The 22,587-nt window shown below is 38.2% G+C and overlaps 2 protein-coding genes across 5 annotated transcripts in view; both read right to left on the bottom strand.

The window, feature by feature from the left end:
- The window catches only part of TIMM44 (translocase of inner mitochondrial membrane 44), a 58,424-nt gene extending 55,643 nt beyond the window's left edge, over positions 1-2,781 (bottom strand). The window contains exon 1 of one of the 2 annotated variants that reach the window (XM_016432276.2): positions 2,630-2,781. In XM_016432276.2, coding sequence (XP_016287762.2) covers positions 2,630-2,671 — 42 coding nt within the window. In that variant the 5' untranslated portion in view covers positions 2,672-2,781. Of the gene's footprint in view, positions 1-2,279 lie in introns of both variants that reach the window. The other variant, XM_056822066.1, reaches the window with a different exon arrangement.
- Positions 2,782-11,103: 8,322 nt separating this feature from the next.
- ELAVL1 (ELAV like RNA binding protein 1) overlaps positions 11,104-22,587 on the bottom strand; it is a 79,352-nt gene continuing 67,868 nt past the window's right edge. The window contains exons 5-7 of one of the 3 annotated variants that reach the window (XM_016432275.2): positions 19,339-19,564; positions 18,451-18,589; positions 11,104-15,775 (exon numbers count right to left, since the gene is read on the bottom strand). In XM_016432275.2, the coding sequence (XP_016287761.1) occupies positions 15,665-15,775; positions 18,451-18,589; positions 19,339-19,564 (476 nt within the window). In that variant the 3' untranslated portion in view covers positions 11,104-15,664. The remainder of the gene's footprint in view (positions 15,776-18,450; positions 18,590-19,338; positions 19,565-22,587) is intronic. The other 2 variants (XM_007489496.3, XM_016432274.2) reach the window with 2 other exon arrangements.

Below are 22,587 nucleotides of genomic sequence, written 5' to 3'. Positions count from 1 at the left end.
CCTCAACTCTTTTCTTTAACTAGTTGTAGAGAATTCTTGGTCTGTTTTCATTTAATGCGTTTTGATCAGGCTACTAACACCACTAGATCCACTCCCTCTGACTTTTTAAGTCTCTGGAAGCTCAGTGATATGATTTTATGACATTTTTATGTTGCATAACCAGCTACAGGAGAGACTAAATGAATCGTGTCAAGTTTAAGGTAAGCTAGTTCATGCTTAGTATGTTCAATTTTGCTGCTGAAGGACAAGGAGAGGGAGTGGGTATAGAGTCTGCTCCTATTCCATGATGCATTGTAGGACAATAATACAGCTCCCTCATTTAACAGAAATTCTGAGGCAGATGTAAACCTTCTCTCCCAGTGATATAGTATCCCCTCACAAAGAACAGAACAAAATTACGTAAATTTAGAATTAGAAGGAACCAGAATAACCATATAGTCCAATCCATACCTGAAAGAACTTCCAATTTAACACACATGGAAAATGGTCATTCTAGACTATGCAAGAAGACCTTCTATGAGAGGGAACTCAATTGCCTTTTGAGGCATACCATTCCATTTATGGATAACTATAATTGTAAGTCTTAACTCTTTGTGATTTCCATGTTTTGCTATTGGTTTTACCCTCTGAGTTCAATTTCTTTACCATATAATAATATTTCTGATATTTGAAGACAGGTATTGTGACTCTACACCTAGCCTGATCTTTCTCTTCTCCAGATGAAACATATTCAGTTCCTTCGATCAATCCTCTTAAAATGGACATGATAGGGAGCTGCTAGGTGGTTCAGTGGATTCAGAACCAGGCCTAGAGACAGGAAGTCCTAGATTCAAATCTGGCCTGAGATACTTCCTAGCTGTGTGAACCTGGGCAAGTCACTTGGCCCACATTTCTTAGCCCTTACAGTTCTTCTGCCTTGGAACCAATACTTAGCATTGATTCTAAGATGGAAGGCAAGTGTTAAAAAAAAAATGGACATGATACATCTTAACAAATATCCTTTCTTAAGATGAGGTGCCCAGAACTGAATAGAATACTTTAAATACAATCCTATAAAAACAAGGAGAAATCCTTAAGAAGCCCTGTCAGAACCAGGGAAGTAAGGCTGGCCTTGGACACAAAGAACTTCAGATACTATTTGATCTCTGTTTGCAAACTTCTAGTGAGGGGAAACCCAGCACTTCCTATGGCTATTCTTAAGCCTATTCCACTTAAGAGTATCTCCAACTTTTAGGAAGTTTTATTTATTCTAAGTTAAGTGTGCCTCCTTGGAACTTCTACCCAAAATGCTCCTAGCTCTGATCCAAAGTCAATCAATACAAGTCTAATCTGTCTTCATGATCAGATAATGATATATATGTATATATATAGATAGATAGATATAGATATCTCCCAAGGAGACTCTTCTCCAAGTTAAAGATTCCAGTTTTGAACTGGTCCTATGTTATGGACTCAAGGTCCTTCACCATCCTCTAAACATTCTTTAGCTGGACAATATACTTAAAATATAGTGTCAAGAACTGATCAGAAGACTAAGACAGATGGTTATCTTCTTTCATTCCAAGCCCTACTTCTCTCTCTTTAAAAAATCCTTACCTTAGAATCAACTGTATATTGGTTCCAAGGCAGAAGGGCAGTAAGGACTAGACAACTGGGATTAAATGACTTCCATCTGTGAACCCATGACCTCCTGTCTCTGGGCCTAGCTCTCAATCCATTGAGCCACCTAGCTACATCATCTTCCCCATTTATTGCAATCTGACAGTCTTTTTGGCTAACATGTGAAAGCACTGGGGCATGCTAAGCTAAATTAAGTCTCCAGTGAAATCCCCAAAAGTTTTACCCCACCAACAGTTGCCATCTTATCCTCATGAAAATGATATTTTTCCAACTCAAATTTAAGTTTTTATATTCTGACATCACCTTTCCCCTTATTTTCTCCTTGTTGGCTCTGGCCTGGGCTCTTGCTAAGGTAAAGACTGGCAGTAGCTGTTTGGGTTTACCCAAGTCTAAAATAAGACATTATAGCATAGGAGGAAAATAAGCTTGGATTCGAACCCCAGCCCTGTCAATTACTACTAGCTGTGTGACCTTGGACAAACCCCTTCCCCTGCAAAGGAATGGCTCTGGAGCCAAAAGCCTCGAGTTCCAATCCTGCCTTTGTTGGGTGACCTTGCCAAGTCCCTTCGCCTCTGTGGGCCTCAGTTTCCTCGTCTGTAGAAGAAGGCAGCTGGGTGGGATGGGTTCTGCGATGACCTCAGTTTCCTCGGTTGTCGTACCTGAGGGCGGCAGGCCCCACGACCTCGGCGGCCCCTTCCCGAAGGAGTCGTGTTGCTCCCCATCCAGGCCGCGAAAGGCGCTAGCCTCAGAGTGACCAAAAGCCCCATTCGCCCAAAGGTGACGGAGAAGGTCGGAGCCGGAGGGACCCAGGCCCGACACACCACAACTACAGCCTCGCCCCGAGCACTGGCCGGCTCACCCACCCCAAACCTTGCCAGAGCTGGTCGCTCGGCCCCGCCCCTTGGAAACCTCAGCGTACACAGGCCCGGCCCAGGACCGAAAGCGCGTCAAGCCCCTTCTTTCCTCTCCCATCCTTTTCCTTCCCCTCTCCGCTCGCCTGTAACCTCACCCGAGAACAGCGGCACCAGCCACCCCTTATTGCCGCCGCCATGTTGGAGAAGGCCGTGTGACCTTCCCGCGGCGCGACTGAATCACGTCACTACCCGTCGCCCCAAGGAGGTTGGCCCAGGGCGGGGCCTCGGGTGCTGGGCCACAAAAACTTCACCACCTGTGGAAGGCCGGTGCGCGCGTGCGCAAATGCGACCTCTGCTGGCGGAACAAATCAGTGAACTTGAGCTGATTGACAGAAGCGCTGACAGAAAAGCAAGCCGACAGAGCCGACTAGAGCAAGTAGAGAGGCATTGATTACACAGGTGGCGTGGTGATCGACCTAGAGGAAGACAGGCACGAAGAGGAGGACAGGTAGACGAGAAAATTGACAGATGAAATATGCAACAGTACTAACTAGCATTGTGTAAGCAGCGTGACAGACAAAAATGAAGAGACATGCAGGCAGGCAGTAAACTAAAAAATGCCAGACTGTGGACAGTCAAACTGAGGCATAAAACATTTGAGCAGTGGCGCAAGGGCATATTCCTCCTCACCCTCCAGGTCTCCAGGTCTCCCTAGAGGCCAGCCAGGTAGTCAGAAAATCGAGCTGGCACAGGTAAATGGTCAGATGGGGATCTGCCAAGACAAGCACAGTCCCAGTCAAGACAAGACTCTGGGAGCTGGTGCTGCTTTTTGTTCACCGTATCCAGTTGGTTGTCGTTAAGAACACAGAAAGGCAAAGAAGATCAAGAGCTTCACCCAGATTGCAGTAAATTGGGGAGGCATATTTCCTTCCATGCTTTGAAACTGAGGTATTTCTACCCAGTCTTTCAGAAAGTTCTGCTTATCATGATGTTTGTGTATCTCCCCTGAATTCCTGTGCTATTTACACTTGACCAAAACAGTCTGCAGTGTTCCTTTCATGTTCCTCTGCAGTGGAGAGGGAAGATTCCAGGAACTATTTGTAATCCATCAAGCTTTCAGTGGAAAACCAGCAATGATGGAATCTGATCCCAATCAGTAAGTCACATCTCAAAGTTTGTTTCTGGGCTGTGGAGAATCCATACCTGAGGAAGTGAGGGACACCATCACAACAGGGTGTTTGTCAAATTGTTTTCAAATGAGCTATGGGAGAAACCTGCTTCAAACCAGAATAGATTACTTGAAGATTAAGTCTAATTATTTTAAAATTTATTTTTTAATAGAAAAGGAAGCTAGACTGTTTCCTAATTAAAAAAGAAGAAAGTCAACCATATGGTGGGAAATGTCAGCATGGCACCCTAACATATAGTATACCTGAGTTGATTTGCCTACTGAAAGCAGAGGTGAGAAGGCTGACTCAGTCAAGAAGACTGTGATATCAACCAGAGAAGTGGCTGGCAGGTATGAGTAGGAATGAGCAAAATATGGCTGATAAACAACTCAGCATAGGATGAAAAACTAGGTTCTTAAAGTAGCATGACAGAGGTTATTATGTAGATTATTGTGGACAATTCAGAATTGTGTATACTGTCATTGTGAATTTTCTGTAGCTTTTTTCTTAGAAAAATGTTATTACAAAAAAAAGTAATAAAATGTTTAATTTGTGAACATGTAAGGTAAAAGGAATTGTCTATGTACTCTGTTTATAAAGACCTCAATGTATCCCTGGTAGTCATGAGTGGCTGCAGGGACCTGTCAACTCTACAACTAAACATGTAAGGAAAAAAAGAAGCACTTGGAAAAGCAAAAGCTAATACCTTGGTGAAACAGCAGCTGAAAAAGCCACTGAATGGAATTGACTAAAAGTAGTGACAGATATTTTGAAGGCATGACTTAAAATGAAAGCTGAGGATGAAGTAAGTTAAAAGATTCTCTTAGGAAAGAAAAATGAATGAAATGCAAAAGAGCCAGCCCTACCTCCCACCCACTTCCATGCTAATATCTCTGGATTCAGTTAGAGCCACTTTGTTCTTGGGACCAGAGTAGGAGATGAATAAGGAAAAAAAAGTCTCTTACCAGGAAATTTAATAGCTAGCTGTTTGCATTCCTTTGCCTTGCAAAGGCCTATATGGGAGACAGACTCAAAAATGTTGCAATATTAAGAGTTGGCCACTCTATGGAGAAATATGGAAAGCATGGGATGGGAAAAGGGTTTCTGCCTCCTCCATTATCTTGATCTTTAGTAGGAAGTCTGATGAACAAAACATGTCTAGCTTTTGCTGATTTAATTCCCTGATTTACTCAAAAAATAGAGGCAGTGTAGAGGTGGATACAGTGCAGCTGCTCTGAAAAATCACAAATTTTGTACTAAAGATTTTGAAAATAACCAAGGCTCATATTTCTCTACTGTATTTCTACTGGCCTTCATTGTGCAAAGGAATTGTTTTCTGGAGACTTCACACTCAGCAGTCATGGAATCTCCACAGCTTCCAAAGGCATTTTCAAGTTTGTGCTTGGGGAGAGGTGAGAAGAATTCCGATTTATGTTCCCTCAAATCCTTCTGAGAAAGAACATATTATGGGAAAAGAACAATGGGCTCCTATGTGCCCCATCTTTCACTTCAACAGTGACTGCCTTTCTCATCAGGCCACATCCTTTTCCCATGTCCTCCAGGTCCTTGACATCCTCTAGGTCAGTGGTTCTCAACCTTTCTAATGCCGTGACCCCGCAATACAGTTCCTCATGTTGCAATGACCCCAAACCAAAAAATTTATTTTGGTGGCTACTTCAAAACTAATTTTGCTAGTTATGATTCGGAATGTAAATACCTGATATGCATTATGTATTCTCATTGCTACAAATTGAGAGGTTGAGAACTGCTGCTCTAGGTCTTAGACCTGGCCTCTTATGGTTCCAAGGAGGAAGAAGAAGAGTGGATTCTGTAGTGATTACATGGCATGAAACCCCTTTTCTTTGGGCCAACTTCAACCTTCCATTTCTAATGGGGAGAAAGGTGAACTGATGACTCCCAAGAGGAATTAGCAAGAGCCATGCAGACAAGAAAATGTCATGTCGTTAAATAATACCAACTGTTTCAGTGCTTCTCATCAAAGATATATTTTATTTGATTCCTTGAATTTCCAATGTTTCTAATAATGTGAGTCACAGTTATTGCTGCAGTTATTAATTTCAGTGGAACAACTAGTCATGTTTTCTTTCCTACACTTAACACAACAGCATTCCCATTCTCTTTTTTAATTCATCATGAGAGGCAACCTCTGGTTCTCATAATCTTACTTATTTCAAGTATTATACCAACAAATATAAAGTCAATTCAAGCACCACTAAGATTAGAGCTCAATTTAGCTGGAAGGGGGAACTACAGAGAAAAGAAATTACATGTAACAAATCTTAATTCTTCTTCTACATGTTAGGCCTTCAGTCACTGGGAAAGTCATTCCTGACTCCCTCAATCCCTGCCTCATGTGTCTTCTGTCCTTAAAAATTAAATGTTCCCAATTCTTTGCACTGATCCTTTTATGATAGGATTTCCAGTTTTCTTTAACTCAGTCAAGTCCAGTAGTCGTGGCTTGCTTTAGCCACGACATAAAATGTGAATGTTAAATGTTACCTTGCTTCTGTCACTTACATCATGACTGAGAAATTACTGGCGATTGTTTAACTTATGTCATCACATTCATATGCTCTTTTATTCTCTTGGCTAACTAACTCCAGTTACTACAGTTGCAACTTGTAGGGTATCATTTTGAATCTCTCAGCTGGTAGTGCAGTAGATGGAGTGCCTGGCCTCAACTGTGAAGCAGGGGTAATAATAGTAACTCTCTCCCACAGTTGTGAAGATCAAATCAGATATGTGTAAGTGCTTAGTATAATAAATGCTATATAAATGTTTCTTCCCTTACCCATCTTGACTACAATTTCCTAGATATATTATGACCCATCAATGTCTTTCCTACCATGTGGTGCTAAGAGATTAGTGTCATAGAGGTAGTCTGATATGGGCTGAACTCAATGTAACTTTTTGTGTGGGGGAGTATCACATATGGTTAAAGTTGCTCAGTTCTTGACATTTCATCATAGGAAGGACACTACTGGCAAGGTGCAATATGTCCAGAGATAGCTAAGTGGCCCCATGACACACAAAGACAGATTTAAAAAAAGGGGGGACTTCTCCTTCTGGAATGATAAGGGATAAGAAGGGACATGGTCAAAATAAATATAGACTTGCCTGATGTATCCTTGAATACTACGTAGAGAGCATTCTTTGGACCTTAAACAAGGTATCAACATCAAGCACAATTTTCCATAATAAATAATTTGGCTCTTAAATTTAGGCCATTAAAAAAAGAAAGAGGCTTAAAAAATGCTGTCAGGAGGGACAACTTTACTACAGGACACTGCTTGGAGAGTCTGATAACAGGAAAATATATCCCTAGATGAACCATGGTTCCCATTTGTCACACTTGGCAATTTCTTGCCTCCTTACTACATCTTCAATTTCCACAGTCTCTGATTAGAGGGCTAGAGGCAAGAGAGTTGAAAAAAGAAATGGCAAAAAAAGCAGAATTGTAGGCTACGAAGTTGAAGGATAGTTACTCACTCTAGTCTTGAATGTTCTGCCACAAGCATACCAGTGTAATGCTCCTACAATATTCCCCAAAAGCATCATTTGGTCTCTGCTTGAATACTTCCAGTAACCCTTTACATTATTCCTGAATTCAACTCATATCAGACAATCTCTATAGCATTTAGTTCTCAACAACATATTTTCAGAAAAAACATTGGCAAGCAATAGAATGTCTAGGAAAGAGTAATCAGGATGGGTATGGGGAAGGGAAAGGAAAAGGAAAAGGGAAGAAACATATATAGAGTACATGCCATATTCTATGTACTGTGCTCTTCTCATCTCTCCCCACTCCCAGTCCTCCCTGCCTTTCCTCTTTTGGAGCTAGCAGAACAAGATTGATCCCTTTTCCACATGGGACTTATTCTGTGAATTCTCTTCTGTGGGCCAACCTTTCCCAGTTCCTTCAACTAATACTCATATGGTATGGTCTCCAAGATAATTTCCATTCTGTTGTGTTCCAATTTGTCAATAGCCATCCTAAAATGTGGTCGCAAGAATTGTAAATAATATTCCAGATGAGGCCTGCTCAGAGCAGAGAATAGTGACATTATAACTTTCCTGTTTTTCTTTAGCTTAACTGATACAAAGTAGTCGTTAATCTAAGGTGCTTAAGAAGACTTGCAAAGAAAGGCTCTTATTATGTATACTGTGTATTCTAACTGTTTATGCTGGGTCCTCTACCCTCTTAATAAACTGCAAAGACCTTAAGGGTCCCTGCCAGGTAAAGACGGTCTATGTGCCCCAGCACCTAACATAATACTCCAACACAGTAGGCAGGTAATGAATGTTTATGTTGTATCAAAAAAGGCCCCAGAAAAGGAGTACTTCCTTATCCTTCTTCCTTTCCCTTTTAATTGTAAAGGTCAAAGACCAACCAATTCCAAGGGAATCTCAATTCTCTTAAATATGACAGCAATAAATGAATGAATAAATAAATAAATAAATAAATAAATAAATAAATAAATAAATAGAAATAACAACAAAAGGATTTTAAAATTGATCAGGCACAGCAGTATTTTAGTTTTCTAATGTGTAAGTTTGGTGAACACAAGGTTTGATCTGTCTGTAATGACAGAATTTGGTTAAGATTTGAAGGGGTCCTTTATCTAAACCTATGCTCTCTTTCCTCTTGGCTATAAACAAATATTTACCGTGATTATTTCCCCTCTTATCTGCTTGTCTCTCTTCCTTTTGAACATGAGGACAATAAGAAGTTAGGTAGGAGTGACTCATTTTGCCTTCTTCCCCCAACTCTTACCTCATAAATCAGTTGTATAGTCAGAATTCTGTAGATTGCTATTCCCTGCCTCTATCTTCCATAAGAACTATGTGTTGGCTATATACATGAGAGCAAGTTTCCCTCATGTTTTTATTTTATTATATAAAATTTATCTTGCAAAAACTATACATAAATTGAGATTCATTAAGAAGAAGTGGATTGGTTTTTGATTTTTACTTCTCGTCCAGGAATCCCCTCAAGATGTTCTAAAAAAAACTAATAATTAAAAAAAAATAATAATTACAATTATACACCAGACACTGCTAATCTGAGAATGCCTGTAGAAGGAAAGACAGCAGATTCCACAGATGCCAACTGTCAAAAAGTGAAGACTGTCAAAAAAGAAAGCTGTGAAGAATATGAATTCTTTAAGTAGTTAGTGGCTTTGAAATATACCACAGGCTCCAAACCCTCAGGTAGTTAGCCTGGCCTCATCTGCGTGGCAATTCCCGATCAGACTTAGGCTCAGTGTTGAACCAGTTAAACTTCAAGTCAAGGGCTTTGCCAGAACAGGATGCCCATCAATCCTGAGGTAGATGAAGTTCAATAGAAAAGGCTCTGTAACAAAACTGCCAGGTTCAATTTTCTCTTAAAGGCATATTGATTAAATATGCACATTCAACAGACTCTCCTCATTTTATAGATAAGAGAAATAGAAACCAAGCCGGTGACTTGCCCAGGCCATACAGCAATCAACCACAGAGCTGAACACCAGTAGATTTACAAGCCTAGGCCAAGAAGTTGACAATATTTTGCAGTTTTGCTTGGAGACAAGTATCAAAAAAGACCAATTGGGGAGCCAAATGCTTTCCCCTAAGAGCTGAACATACAAAGGACATTCCTGGTGCAGGTTTCCCATCCAGGTGCATCCCTTTCCTCCCCGAGGCAGTGCAGGCCCCAGGCAGGTCCAACAGTGGTGGACACATTCTGGAAACATTTGGTACATCCTTTGAAGCAGTTGGACAGCTTCTCCATATCTGAAAAAGAGGGAAATAAACACAGAACTACAGCAAGACACACATAAAAGAGAAAGGAAAAACCAGTGACTTCAACATTCTACTAAAAATCTGGTCAAGAGAAATTTAACATGTTTCCAATGAACCTACTAAGTGCTTAGAAAGTGCTGGCTGATAAGAATATTTTCTTGGGGTGAATAAGTTATATTTTATTTCCCAAATTAAAAAAATTAGGAGTGGAAGAGTGGCATGTGCAATGAATAGTTGCAAAACGGTAAGGGGAAATCCAGTCAATTAAAAAGGAAAAATTAGTTTTGTTTTCTTTTTTTAATTTTAATTTTTTAAAACCCTTACCTTCCATCTTAGAATCAATATTGCATATTGATTCCAAAGCAGAAGGGAGGTAAGGGCTAGGCAATGGGGGTTAAGTGACTTGCCCAGGGTCACACAGCTAGGAAGTGTCTGAGGCCAAATTTGAACCTTGGACCTCTCATCTCTAGGCCTGACTCTTAATCCACTGAGCCACCCAGCTGCCCCCCCAAAATTAGTTTTGCTGAAGAGATAAGAGGGTCTATAATCTATAGAAATAAAGGGAAAATAACAGGAGCAGACTCAGAAATTCCCAAAGGCAGAGAGTTGACAGCCACAGGGTGCTAGATTCTAGGAGCCTGTGATAAAGATGGTATATTAGGGAATTCTTGAAGTTTCAGTACTTCTAAAACTGTTAAAGGGGCCTGAATGAAGAAAAATTGAATTGGGGGAAAAAATGTTCAAATCTACAAATGCATTTCCCCTGAAGAACAGAAATTTGATGAAGGGAATGTGAACACAATGCACATAAGACAACTTCACAAATGACATTGAAGACATAAGAGTATAATTCTTTCCTTCCCTCCCCTTCACAGTCTAAGACTTTGGTCTGGTAACCCTTTCCCCAAAGACATAGCACCATTTGGTGGGAGGAGGAAAGACATGCTTGCCTAAAAAGTATAAAGTAAACCAACTGTATTATTATTATTTTAATTCCATTTCTGCGGATTAAAAGTTACAAATGATCAATTCCTATCTATATAACATGTCAATTATCTTGTTTTGTTTACAACTAAAAATACCACAAAATTCCAACTATAAGTTAACACATGAAGCATAACACATCCCTGATGCCTGTGAAAAAAACCAAGTATTTGCACAAATAAGGTTGGATTCATAAAGAAAACCCCAAACCACAACATTGTACTTGAAAATAAGCATCAGCTTATCTTTGGAATTGAATTCAAATGTCTATATGACTGTGAACAAGTTTAATAAAACGTTTTGCATGTTTCTACTCCATGTAAAATCTATATAATACATGTATATATATATACATATATATCAACTTGGCATTTATAAAAACTCTGAAAAGGTTTCAAAAGTTTCATTCTTTTTGAGAAAGCCATCGACAAAAAAATAATATTCACATTCGGACTACATTTTTAAAAAATGTTTCTTCTTTCAAAGCTTCTTTATTAATCTGAAATCTTCTTGATTATCAAAACCTAAATCTGATTTTTCTCTTAAAAAACACTAAAGGTCTTTTAATCATATGAATAAAAAAGCAATGGGAAGATGGAGAACTCAGTAGTGCTTTTCTGAAAATCACAAAAACTAATTACAGAAGCATTCTCAAAAGAACACAATGGGATTCATTTTCTTTTAGACTTTTGGACAGCAATGTCATACTTTATTGAAAACAAACCCATGTAAAAACAAAGTTAAAATGAAAAAAAAATGGTACCTGAAAAATAAATTATTTTATATAAAACAAATCAATAACTTAAAACACACTAAATATACAAAATGTTTAACCATCTACTGTACAATATGGGAAACAATTGATAAAGCCTCCTGTCCCACAACAGATTACTTTGTAAGCAAAATGTTACATGTTAAAAGAGATGGAACCAATTTTTAAAAAAGACTTCAGGTCAAGATTTAAAGTACAGTACTATTCAAAGTTACTGGTCAAATCACCAATTATCCCAACTTATGTGCTCAAAACGTCAAAAGTCTTTTTTTTTTCAATGACCAAGCAAAATATTAACTATGTCACTGAAGGGTGGCTTGGAAATAAGAAACAATCATTACAAGTTAAAGGAAAATCAAAGTTTTGAAATGGAAACCCCATAGGATTTCAAAGATTCTGGTGGTAACTCACCTACTCTATCATTATTAAAATGGCTCATGAATTACAAACTCCACTCAACAGAAAACAAAACAAAAAACAAAACAAAACAAAACAAAAAAAAAGCTTCCTTCTGTGCTGCCTGTCAATCTTTAGGAAGTGTGGTGGCCTGTAGCCTGAAGGAGCCAGCAGTAGAGCCACAGGGAACACAGATGCTGTATCCTACAGGTCAAACCACACTGGGTGGGGCTGGTGTATTTCAAAGACCAGAACAGTTTTATCTAGTGCATTGGCATTTGGTTCATGGAAAAGGGATTGGGAGAGAAAAGAAGGATATCTGTACCATCTTACTCTCACATGAATGTTACAAAAGCATATAGAAACAAAATGATGCTGCACCTGATATGAAACCAAACAACTTGAATAATGTCCACTTCAATGTCCAAATCTGACAACTGTGCTGAATCTAAACCAAGCAATTTCAACATAGAATATGCAAATAACCACAGGTGCTTAGCCATAAGCAGACTCTACAGGTCTTTGGGTCCTAGGCTTTCCCAGCACTGATAGCAAGTGCAGACCTACAAACATTAAATAAGGCACCTGCCTTTAAAACAGGAAAAATCTCATTTTCTGGGAGCAGAGAAGGTTTAACCAGACCCAGTACCAACTACATAAAAGCAATCTAGATCTGCTTCAATAGTGTACTTGTTAGATGGTAGAAAGGACAATGATGCCCTTGGGTGGGAAATCAGAATGAAAGAACTTCCTATTAGAGGTAGAATTAGCACACAGAAAACCCTCTCTGGAGGGGACATGGTATTTTACAATGAGGAATCAATTTAAGGCAAAGCTGCAGGGGTAGAATCAACAATGACAACTTAATTTTTTAAAAATTACCACAAACTAAGTCTTGTTTAGCAGATAATTACCGGGAGGTCTAATTCATAAGCAATGGGGAAACCAAAAGCTAAAATATAACTAAATCAAATAAAATATCTCAAATATTTGAAAAATTATGCTTTCTAAATTAATACTGTCCACTCAATTCTTTTCTTCAAGTTATTTTAAATAAGGAAGCTTTCGAAAATAGGAACTTCCAAAAATAAGTAGTCTTCATCTTTTTTCAAGAGGAGTGGGATTAAACTGTTTAAGCAAAGTTTGGGAAAAGGATCCCTTTAGCAACATGACATTTTAAAAGTGAGCTCTCCCTTTTAGGAACAAACCTGACGGGCTGGTTCAGACTAAGCTAATCTACAAAATGTCTCTAGCAAAGCAGAGTGACTAGAACAACTGTCAGAACTGTGGATTGCTTTCCAGAAGTAATACATCAACGGCTAAAACTCTCCACACTCCTGCAAATGTTCCTGAAGAAAGGCCTGGGACCTGTGTTGACAAGTGTGTTCAAAACCACGGGGACCCCAAATACCACAAAAATGTCAGGTGACAGATGCAAGCCCAAGTACCTCCATATTTTGCCATTCTGAAGAGCCAAGCTGAATCAAAGGAAAAGAGAAAATAGATGCTGGCAAAGATGCCATCATCATTTGCAAAGTGTATGATTTAGAGTAGAATTCTCTTAAGACGTCAAGCACTAGTCAAAGCTGGTAGCAAACTGTATATATATGCTGGCTTTCAAAGTAAGATTCAGAACCACAAATCATGTCTTCATTCAGAAGACTTAAGAGAAAGGCTTTGAATGCTGCCATGACCAAAAAAGTATTATTTTCTCATAGAAGACACTGACTCAAAATATAAAAATTCTCCACAGCAAGACCACAGTGACTACCTTTCCATTTACTCCAGCAAATAGGCACTGTTTCTAGACCAGAATAGAAGCTACACTTTCCCCCCCTCCCCCTTCCCCCCATTTAAAGCAAAGTAAATGGAGCAGAGACCACAAACCCTTGTCATTAAAAGTGGCTACATTCCTCTGGAGTTTGTTACTTCTGAGAGTAAGATGGGTCCTGGGCAGTGTCCAGCTAGCTCTCAAGGCCAAGCCTTGGTACCAATCTTTTATCATGTGTAAAAAATTAAAAAAAAAAAAGGAAACCTTTTAGAAGTTGTGAAGCAAATACAAACAAGTGCTGAGGACTCAATATTTTGGAAGCGCTAGGTGAATGGAAAGCACTTATGAGGCCAACCATCCAGATGCTTCTGAAAATAGTGAACTATATTGGGAGAGGGTGATATCTATTGCCTAATTTATCCTTTAAAAAAAAAATAAATAAATCAGTAATTCCATTATATCAATAACTAAAAAAACATCATCTTTACATAGTTCCATCTCATGTCATAGTTATAAATTGCTGGTCCTAAGTCATCCCATTTTTTTTTTGTCTTTCTCTTTACATTAGTTATATAAAAATCAGATCAGGTTCTTGAAACAGCTTCTTGGAGTCCTCCTCCTTCATGCTACCAGCCTACCTACCTGATGTGGCCTCTTTCTAACTCTACCTACCAACACCTGTAGGTTTACAAAAGAATCAAGTCTGTGATGATACAGTTTATACTGCCACCACAGATATGTCAAGGCTTTTTCTTGAGGCCAGTAAACTCCTTAAGACCTGACAATTCTCCCTGAATGTTGGACTTTCTGTACAATACCTATCCAAAACAAAAGAAAATTGAAAATAAAAAACAAAACAAAATTTGAGCAAAACAAAATCAAATTTAATGGTCTTAAATGCAAAAGTAAAAACAAACAAAAAACACAAAAAAGCAAAAGAAAATTTAACAGAAACAGAACAACCCAAAATAGTCAAGGCAGCATGAAGAAAACTTTGGGGGTTAATCTTTAAAACTACAAATTAAAGTCTTCTTGTTAATAGATAACTGGCAAGAAATAAGTACTTTTCTGCTGAGTGTTCATATGAAAGCAAATTTTCAAAACAAAACTCTACTAAGATAGGATAAAAGAATCTAGCGCTCAAGAAGGGATGCGAGAAATACAATGCTCAAATGTTTATGTGTTATTACAAAATAGAACTATCCTTGTGAATTTAAACTATGTTGAATGATCTTTGAAACTGCAAAGTTCTCTCAAAAGATAATGTACCAGGATGTACTGCACCAGGCATATGCTATTTGGACAAAAGATTCAGGATGTCAAAGGAGCAACATATGTTCACACTGTTTTGGAGATTAAATTTGACTCTGGAATCTTCTTGGAGTTTCTTTGAAACTCTTTGGTCCATTCCTACTCAAACTTGGGCTTCTGAAAAATCTTTGTACTTTAATTTTGACAGTTTGGCCACGGCTCAGCGTGCAACTTACCTCCCCAATGGTGTTAAAAATCAGGCAGGCATGCTACTACTTACAAGACCACTTAAAAAAAAAACCAAAAAAATGAAGATTAAGTCAACAGAAAAGTGGCAATGAAAATTGCTTTGGAAAGCAATTTACTGTCAACTAAGGCGTCAATCATTTTAAATGCTTAAGCTATTGAGAAAAAGCACACTCAGCGTCAGTCTAACATCTTTAGTTTAACAACTAAGAAGAAAAAGAATTGTTTTTCCAGTTTGTGGAAACACTAAATAAAACAAATGTTAGACAGTCTTATAAGTTAAAGCATGCTTCAATTTTACCACCATCCAGAGGGGCTGGTTAGTTAATGCAGTCTACTAAGATTTCTGTTTCATATATATTTTAAAGGAAATAACTTAAGAAACTTAAAATTGGTCTAACATTGTGGGATCTCAAACATTTGAACATGTCAGTTGCATCCCAGAGTATAAAAAACCTTTTCACTTCTCATTTAGACTAAGACAAACACGTGAAAATTGGCGCAAATGAGTTTTACACTAACAAAAAAATGCTTCAACTGGTGTCACTCTGAGTGAGCTATTCCGTACCAAACAGCGGGAGCGAGTTATTTGTGGGCCTTGTTGGTTTTGAAGGAAACCTGCAAGATTTTGTCCCCCAGGCGGTAGCCATTGAGACTTGCTATGGCCATGGCGGCTTCTTCATAGTTTGTCATGGTCACAAAACCAAAACCTTTGCACTTGTTGGTGTTGAAATCGCGAATAACTTTCACATTGGTAACCGCACCAAAGGGGCCAAACATCTGCCAGAGGATTCCCTCATCAGCATCTTGACCAAGGTTGTAGATGAAGATGCACCAGCCAGAAGATGCGTTTCCTGGGACATTTACACCAGAAAGCCCAGTCATGTGATCTACACCCATAGGGGAGAACCTAGCAAATAAAAAGCACAATATTCATGTAAAATTTCAATTCAATCAAATGAATCAACATGGAAGAAAAAACAACTGAAGATAGATAACAAAAACTCTCAAACATGAATGCCAAACCACCAATGGAGGCAGTTTCTGGGCCCCTTTCCTCACATTCCCTCTTACCCCAAACAAAAAAAAAGTAACAGCAGTATGACTACTCAATACTACTGGTGGTGAAGATGGAAACTTAAGCATCATCAGGGCACAACAGCAACTCACATACTTAAACTAAGAAGTGTTAGGCAATGAGCAGGGGTCACAAAAGATGGTGAAATTGCTGACCTCGTTTATTCAAGACTGAGATGGAAAAACATAATTTGGAAAGGAAAATCTGGGGCCATAAAATGATTTCTCCTCCCAAAGTAAGTCATTTTTGCTTTCTCTAGTACTAGACTTTACCCTAGCTTTCCACATCATTAAGATGTTGGAACTTTTATCATTTCCCCTATGGGTTTCTTGAACCTAGCAGATCTTACTATTCTCTAGAAACTCTTTTCTGATACCATTAGGAACTCTCTTAATGGAAAGAAAGAATGGGGAGATCAGTTTACTTTTGCTCCTTTCCCCCTATTATAACTGTTCTTTCCTTTAGATTCTTTAGAAGATCACTGGAAAAGAGCTCTAGGGCATCTCTGCTGAAAGCACCCCTTCTCCTGAAGGATCTATGGCACCAGCCAGGATAACTGGATAACATAGCACAGGGCAATCTTCAATGAGCTGAAGTGATCAAGATGTACCTGCCTGTAAAATAGAACAACAGACCAGGTAATTCAACTGAGGGCTTTATGACTCAAATGATTTATCCCACTGGGACCTGAGATATAGTGAATAGCAATGGCACTGGTTGAGATCCCACATCATTAGTAGCTAGTCATCCTTTTCCAAAATGATACTTCTACAGATAATTACTTGCAGAAGTATAGATCATAGGATCCATTCTACCCAAGGGATGTCTTACAATTTTAAAAGATCCCGTCTTAGAAAAAGCTAAAGACTGCTGAAGCATGAAATAGAATTGGTATAAAACTTGAGATACACTCTGAAGAAGGTTATTATATCTGCTTGTCTAAATGAGTTCAAAGACTAGATCCAGACTTTAATGAGTAGTAATAAGCAGATCCCATCTGCTTGTCCAGGTATGGAACATGATATGCCTTGAAAGGCCATTAAACATTATTGACTGATATGGGTGGATAAGACAGAAGAGGAATGAAATGTCTTTTACTGATCAAAGGGCCATTATTATCTTTATGCTACTTCTAGGCAGTACATTTTTCAAAGAGGTCTATTTTTTAATAGATGGAGAATATAAGAGATATGTAAAATGGCCATAAGCTTTAAGACAGTTGTTTAGCCGGGCATACCTAAACATTTCAGTTGATAACTTACTAGAACTCTCCCTTAAGGAATTTCAAGGCTATCTGGGACAGCAATTAACTAATGCCAATCATGATTGGGAATACGTGTTCAAGTACCAGATACACAAACTTTGCTAAGATGCTTTTTAAAAAAAAAAACAAAACTAAAAACTAAAAATAGGGTCCTATATTTCAGAAAAACTTCTGCTTTGTAAAATATTCCCATAAGCCCTGCTTCCCCACTCAACCTGGGGATAACTCCTAATATGAATAAAATAAAATGGATCTAGCATTTTATATCACTTTTGCCACACTGAAAAATACCTCTGAGCTGCTATTTCAGTCATATTTTATTTACATTTTTGTGATCTGAAATTCTGGTCAGTGGATTTCTATTTTACCAATTACAGCTGATTAATTTTCCCTCAACAGTCATAAACAAATGACCTATTTCCTATTTTTTCCCTATGTAAACATGAAGATTCAGATACACTTCTTACTTATGAGGGCTTTTTCCTAGAGCAATCACCACACTGAATTTTGCTATTTCATGCCCTCTTCCGTCTGTTTTCATATGTTCCTCAGTAACTAACCCCTTCCTCTTTATCTTTGCTTATCTCCCTCTTTTCCCTTTCCATTCTTACATTTTAGGGTTTTTTTTGCTATTCTTTCTAGCTACTTTAGGTTTTTGCGTCTCTATGAAATCTTAGTTCTTCTCTATCTTCCTTCTATTCTTTCCTTCTATCTCCTAGGATAAAAGTCCCCATTCTTCTCTTATTCTTTAGCTCCATTACCTGATTGTTTAATCTATTTAGCAGTCACTCCACACTCACCACCAATCAAGAGAGGTAATATGACTTAGTGGAAAGAATACTGTTGCCCTTGGAGCCAGAAGTCCTGGGTTTAATTTCTACTTCTGACACTGCTTAGCTATGAGACCATGGACAAAATCTATTCATTTGTAAAATGGGGATAATAATCCATCTAACTCTCTATATTCCTTATACAAGATGGATGTGAGGAAAGCACTTTGCAAATCTGAAAAGTGCCAGAGAACTGGGAGCTTTAAGAGCTGCATTATGATTTTCAAAGAGTATCCAGTTCACTTTTCAATAAGAAAAAAAAACAAAAACAAAAAACAAACCCTTCAGTGATCTGCCTTCAAATTAGCAAAGCCATATATAAGAGAAGTCAGATAATTCATTTGCAGCATAGGATAATTAATGGGAGGTATGGAGTACTAAACTTTCATCAGGCCTTGGAAAACAAATTTCACCTGTGGGATTGAACAAGTCCTTCTGACCTGATTTCTCAAACACAAAGATGAGGATATCTGATGAGAAACGTACTTCTGGTATTTACAGTCATGAAGAAAAATCCTCAGCCCGCTAGGGAGATCAGTCAACATGCCATTTCTGTTTAACAGAAAAACAGGCTCAGAAAGTTGTGACCCGCCTCAGGGTGGGCAGCAAGGCAGCAGCAGCAAAGCCAACTTTGAAATTCCAAGTCAGTGACTCCCAGTTCTGCATCTACTCCATTGTAGACTACCTTACAGGGACAGCCTCCTAACATGTGGGACCAATATTATGGGGTATTTTCAAGCTGGAAAAAACCAGGGTCCCTGTATCCATTATTGCTCACTTTTGGAAAAGGAGTTTTAGACTAGAGCATATAAAAGACAGGTTTGCCCTAGAACTGCTGGTCAAATATCTAGAGGTTTGTTTGGAAAATACAATCCCATCCAACTGCGCCTGCTGATTTCCCTGTGGGTGGGCTGCTTCAGCTTATTCTTTGAGTCTCATTTAACTAGAGACCCCGAGTTCAAGTACTTAACAGTTCACTCTATGTAGCAGGGATCTTGCCTGTTTCACACCCCTCCCCCCAACCCCCACCCTTTAATTCCAGCTCAAGAAGACACCACTATGGAAATCAGCATTTTCATAAAGATACATTTGGGGGGGGGGGGGGGAGGGGGAAGGGAAGGATTCCAAAACAACATATTAGTTTTGAACAGTTTCATCTTAGCAATAGTTCTCATATAACTGATGCACACACCAGGACAAAGCTATTTATAGCTTTAAAAATGCAGCTCTGGTCCTAAATGGAAATGGATTGGGTAAGAGTGACAGCAGAGACCTGAAGTGAATTAGTCCTCCTGACCCACCTGAATCTTTGTGCCTGATGATGAACTGGCCCTCCAAATCGTCTAGCTGGTGAGTGATACAGCTGAGAGAGCAGCGCCACATTTTTATTCTGGTTAGGATTGGCTGCAAACTTCACTGTTATGGGTTCGGAAGAACCTGGGGGTTTATGGCCATTGAAACTGGTAATTGCCTCTTCTGCTTCTGATCTTTTGTCAAACCGGATAAATGCAACCCCTCTCGACAAACCTTTTTAACAAATCAATAAAAATGCAGTTAGGGAAAAAATGCATTGAAAAACAAAAATTAAACTCTTCCACAACCTAACTCAATTATATTGCTAATTTAGTAAATGGAACAAATTAACATTAGACCTAAATATAAAAACAAAATAACTCATTTTTCTCAAACAACACACGAAATGACTAAATTTGCCTTAAAAATAGAACAGAATGTTGGCATTCAGTCTAAATGACTACCCTAAAGTCGAGGAAGTATAGTGCCAAATCACATTTCTTAGGAATAATAAATATTACAAACTACTTGACAAAATGTCTTATTCAATTCAAAAGTAGTATGAAAAAGGATAAACTAAGACATTGCTTATCCTAAGACAAAGCCCACAAGCAGCTTTAAAGCCCAAAGAGTATCTTAAAAGAAATTTTAAATTAAAACATTTAACACCTATTGGTGCATACACATACAATTGAACACATGCTCAATCAATACCCAAGAGATAACTGCAAATGAAAAAAAATATATATTTATACCTGTTGATAGGCTTTGTAGACTCCATAAATCAAGTCAACAAAGTATCTCCCGCTATTCCCCAGTCTCCCCAGTCCAAATAAAAAACATATTGCACAAGTAAGGACAAAACAGCTTTCTGGAGGCAAACCCCTTGCTTGTGGTTACCTGAAAATGGACCCTACGAGAGAAGATGGGCTAATGTTCACAATCTGGCCCATGCAAGATGGCTTTTTTGCCTCCTCAATTTAAAGGGAGGCTTTTTTGCCCCCACACCCCAACAATTAAAATAGGTTACCACTACTTTGAATTATGCTTTAATTTGGAGCTGCTTCCAAATTACAACTGTATTCTCTGCTTTTGAACATAGATTTCCACTAACCATCACCCTCAATCCTGTCTGCTTTTTAAAGTCTTTTTGTCTTCTCCTTAGCTATCAATTACCTCTTTCATGCTTCTTTCACTAGGTGCTTCTGGCAGCAGTAGTTTATTCCCTCTACCCTCTCACATATACTCCAAACATAACCCATCTCTCAACCCTCTATGGGCCAAAAAATTAGATCACCAATCTAATCAGAACTGCCTTTCTTGAGGTAATCACTAAAATCAATGCCATCTGTTTGGTGAGTTATTCAATCCATGATTATTGTGACTTAATTTATCCACATCAATGTGAACATATCAAAGGATACTAATCTACTTCACATCTCTAGGCTAGTGGTAGTCCCAGACTAATCTGTTCCTAAAACTACCCAAATCCACCTCCTTTCAAGAATCATCAGAATTCCTTCCATACTTCCCCAAAGACCACTTGCCCTATTCCTATAATTAAACAGCTTCTGAAACCTAGCTCTCCCTACAGTTTTCCAGGATTGATCAGAAAAGAGTTTTTAGCTTCGTTTTGCCTAATAAGGAGTCAATTGTCCCTGACTTCTACTGTCATGCATTTTTTTACCTTCCACTCCTAAACTGCCTTCATATTTGACATTTAACTTAAATGCCTTATAGTCCATCCATAGTTTTAAGAGTTCTGTTCAATCATCTACATGTCCTATAAATGAGTGTCTAGGATTTTAAATTCCTAAAGGGCAAGAAGTAGCACAAAGTCAAGCTTAGCATGATGAAAACAGGTACTTAGGACTGTGATGATGGCAAGATAGAGTATTCTAAGTGAGGAAATAGTAAATGTAAAGACAATAAGTGTCAGAGAGAAAACAGACAAAATTAAGAATCCAGGCAGAGGAATAATGTATTTACTGAGATACAGAGTCAAGGTAAAAGAAAATGAGTAAGATTATTAAAGTATAAGCGAGAAAGGAGAGTTTTAATTTGATAGTGAGCTTCTGCAGCACATTCTTAAACTGGGAATTCTGGTCATCTTTTAGTTTAGGGTAGATTAGAGTAGATTGAGGAGCAGATTAGACCAAAGGGCTGTGATCTAAAAATATCACCAGTCTGGAGATCTGAGGCTCAGTAGCATCCTTTGATAAGAAGTCAAGAGGGGGAGGTAGGTAGCTCAGTGAATAAACATCAGTCTTAGAGATGGGTCTCAAACACTTCCCAGCTGTATGACCCTGGACACATGACAACCCCAATTGCCTAGTCGTACTGATTTGGAACCCACACTTAATAAAAATTCTAACACAGAAAATAAGACTTTATTAAAAAAAAAGTCAAAGGCATTTTCCTTTTAAAGTATGGCTGATATGGTGGATAACCTTACACATATATATGCTGAAATCCAAAAGGAGAAACCCAACATTTAAGTGTGAAGACAGTAGCTAATAATTTTTTATTGCTCCCTCTGGGCATCCTCTCTCACCTCCAGAAAGGCAGTGAAGAATAAGTCTTTTCCATTGAATAATTCTTAGTACAATTTGCCTCATGTTAAGGAGTACTTAAATGGAGACTTTTTAATTATGCCCTCAATTTTCTTTTAAACAATTCTATCTTCCAGAGAAAAAACAGCTTTCTTAAGTATTGAGGAATGGATAGGAATGAAGACTTAGTTTCACTATTAGTATACTATTCTAGCTAATAAATGCATGCATACATGAAAAGGAAAGTCTACAAACTTTAGGGGAATATTCCGTTTCCTCATTCTAACTTCTACTGCTCCAATTCCCTACAAAAGATTCTGAAAGAGGAATATAAATAAATCAAAACAAATTCCTTGGCTATATACAAAAATATCTGTGTCTCATATTCCCCCTATATCTATTGCCTTTCTGTTAGGAGGTATAGAGCATATGTTTCATCATCAGTTCTCTGGAATCTTGGATAGTCAGTATATTTATCATAGTTCTTATGGTTTTCAAAGTTGTTTGTCTTTAGTGTTGTTGCTATTGTATTTGTTCCTCATTCTGCTTATTTTTCATCAGTTTATAAAAGAATTCACAATTGCTAGTTTTTATAGATTATATTATAAACTGTCTTGATTCTTATTTCCCTTTGTTATCAATTCATACAAATCTTTATATAATTTGAAACAATTTTTTCATTCCTTACAATAGTAAATAGTCCAT

Source organism: Monodelphis domestica, chromosome 3 (genome assembly GCF_027887165.1).
Source record: "Monodelphis domestica isolate mMonDom1 chromosome 3, mMonDom1.pri, whole genome shotgun sequence".
Taxonomy (NCBI): Eukaryota; Metazoa; Chordata; class Mammalia; order Didelphimorphia; family Didelphidae; genus Monodelphis; species Monodelphis domestica.
The sequence above is the reverse complement of the archived record's forward strand: the minus strand, read 5'-3'. Positions and strand labels throughout refer to the sequence as shown.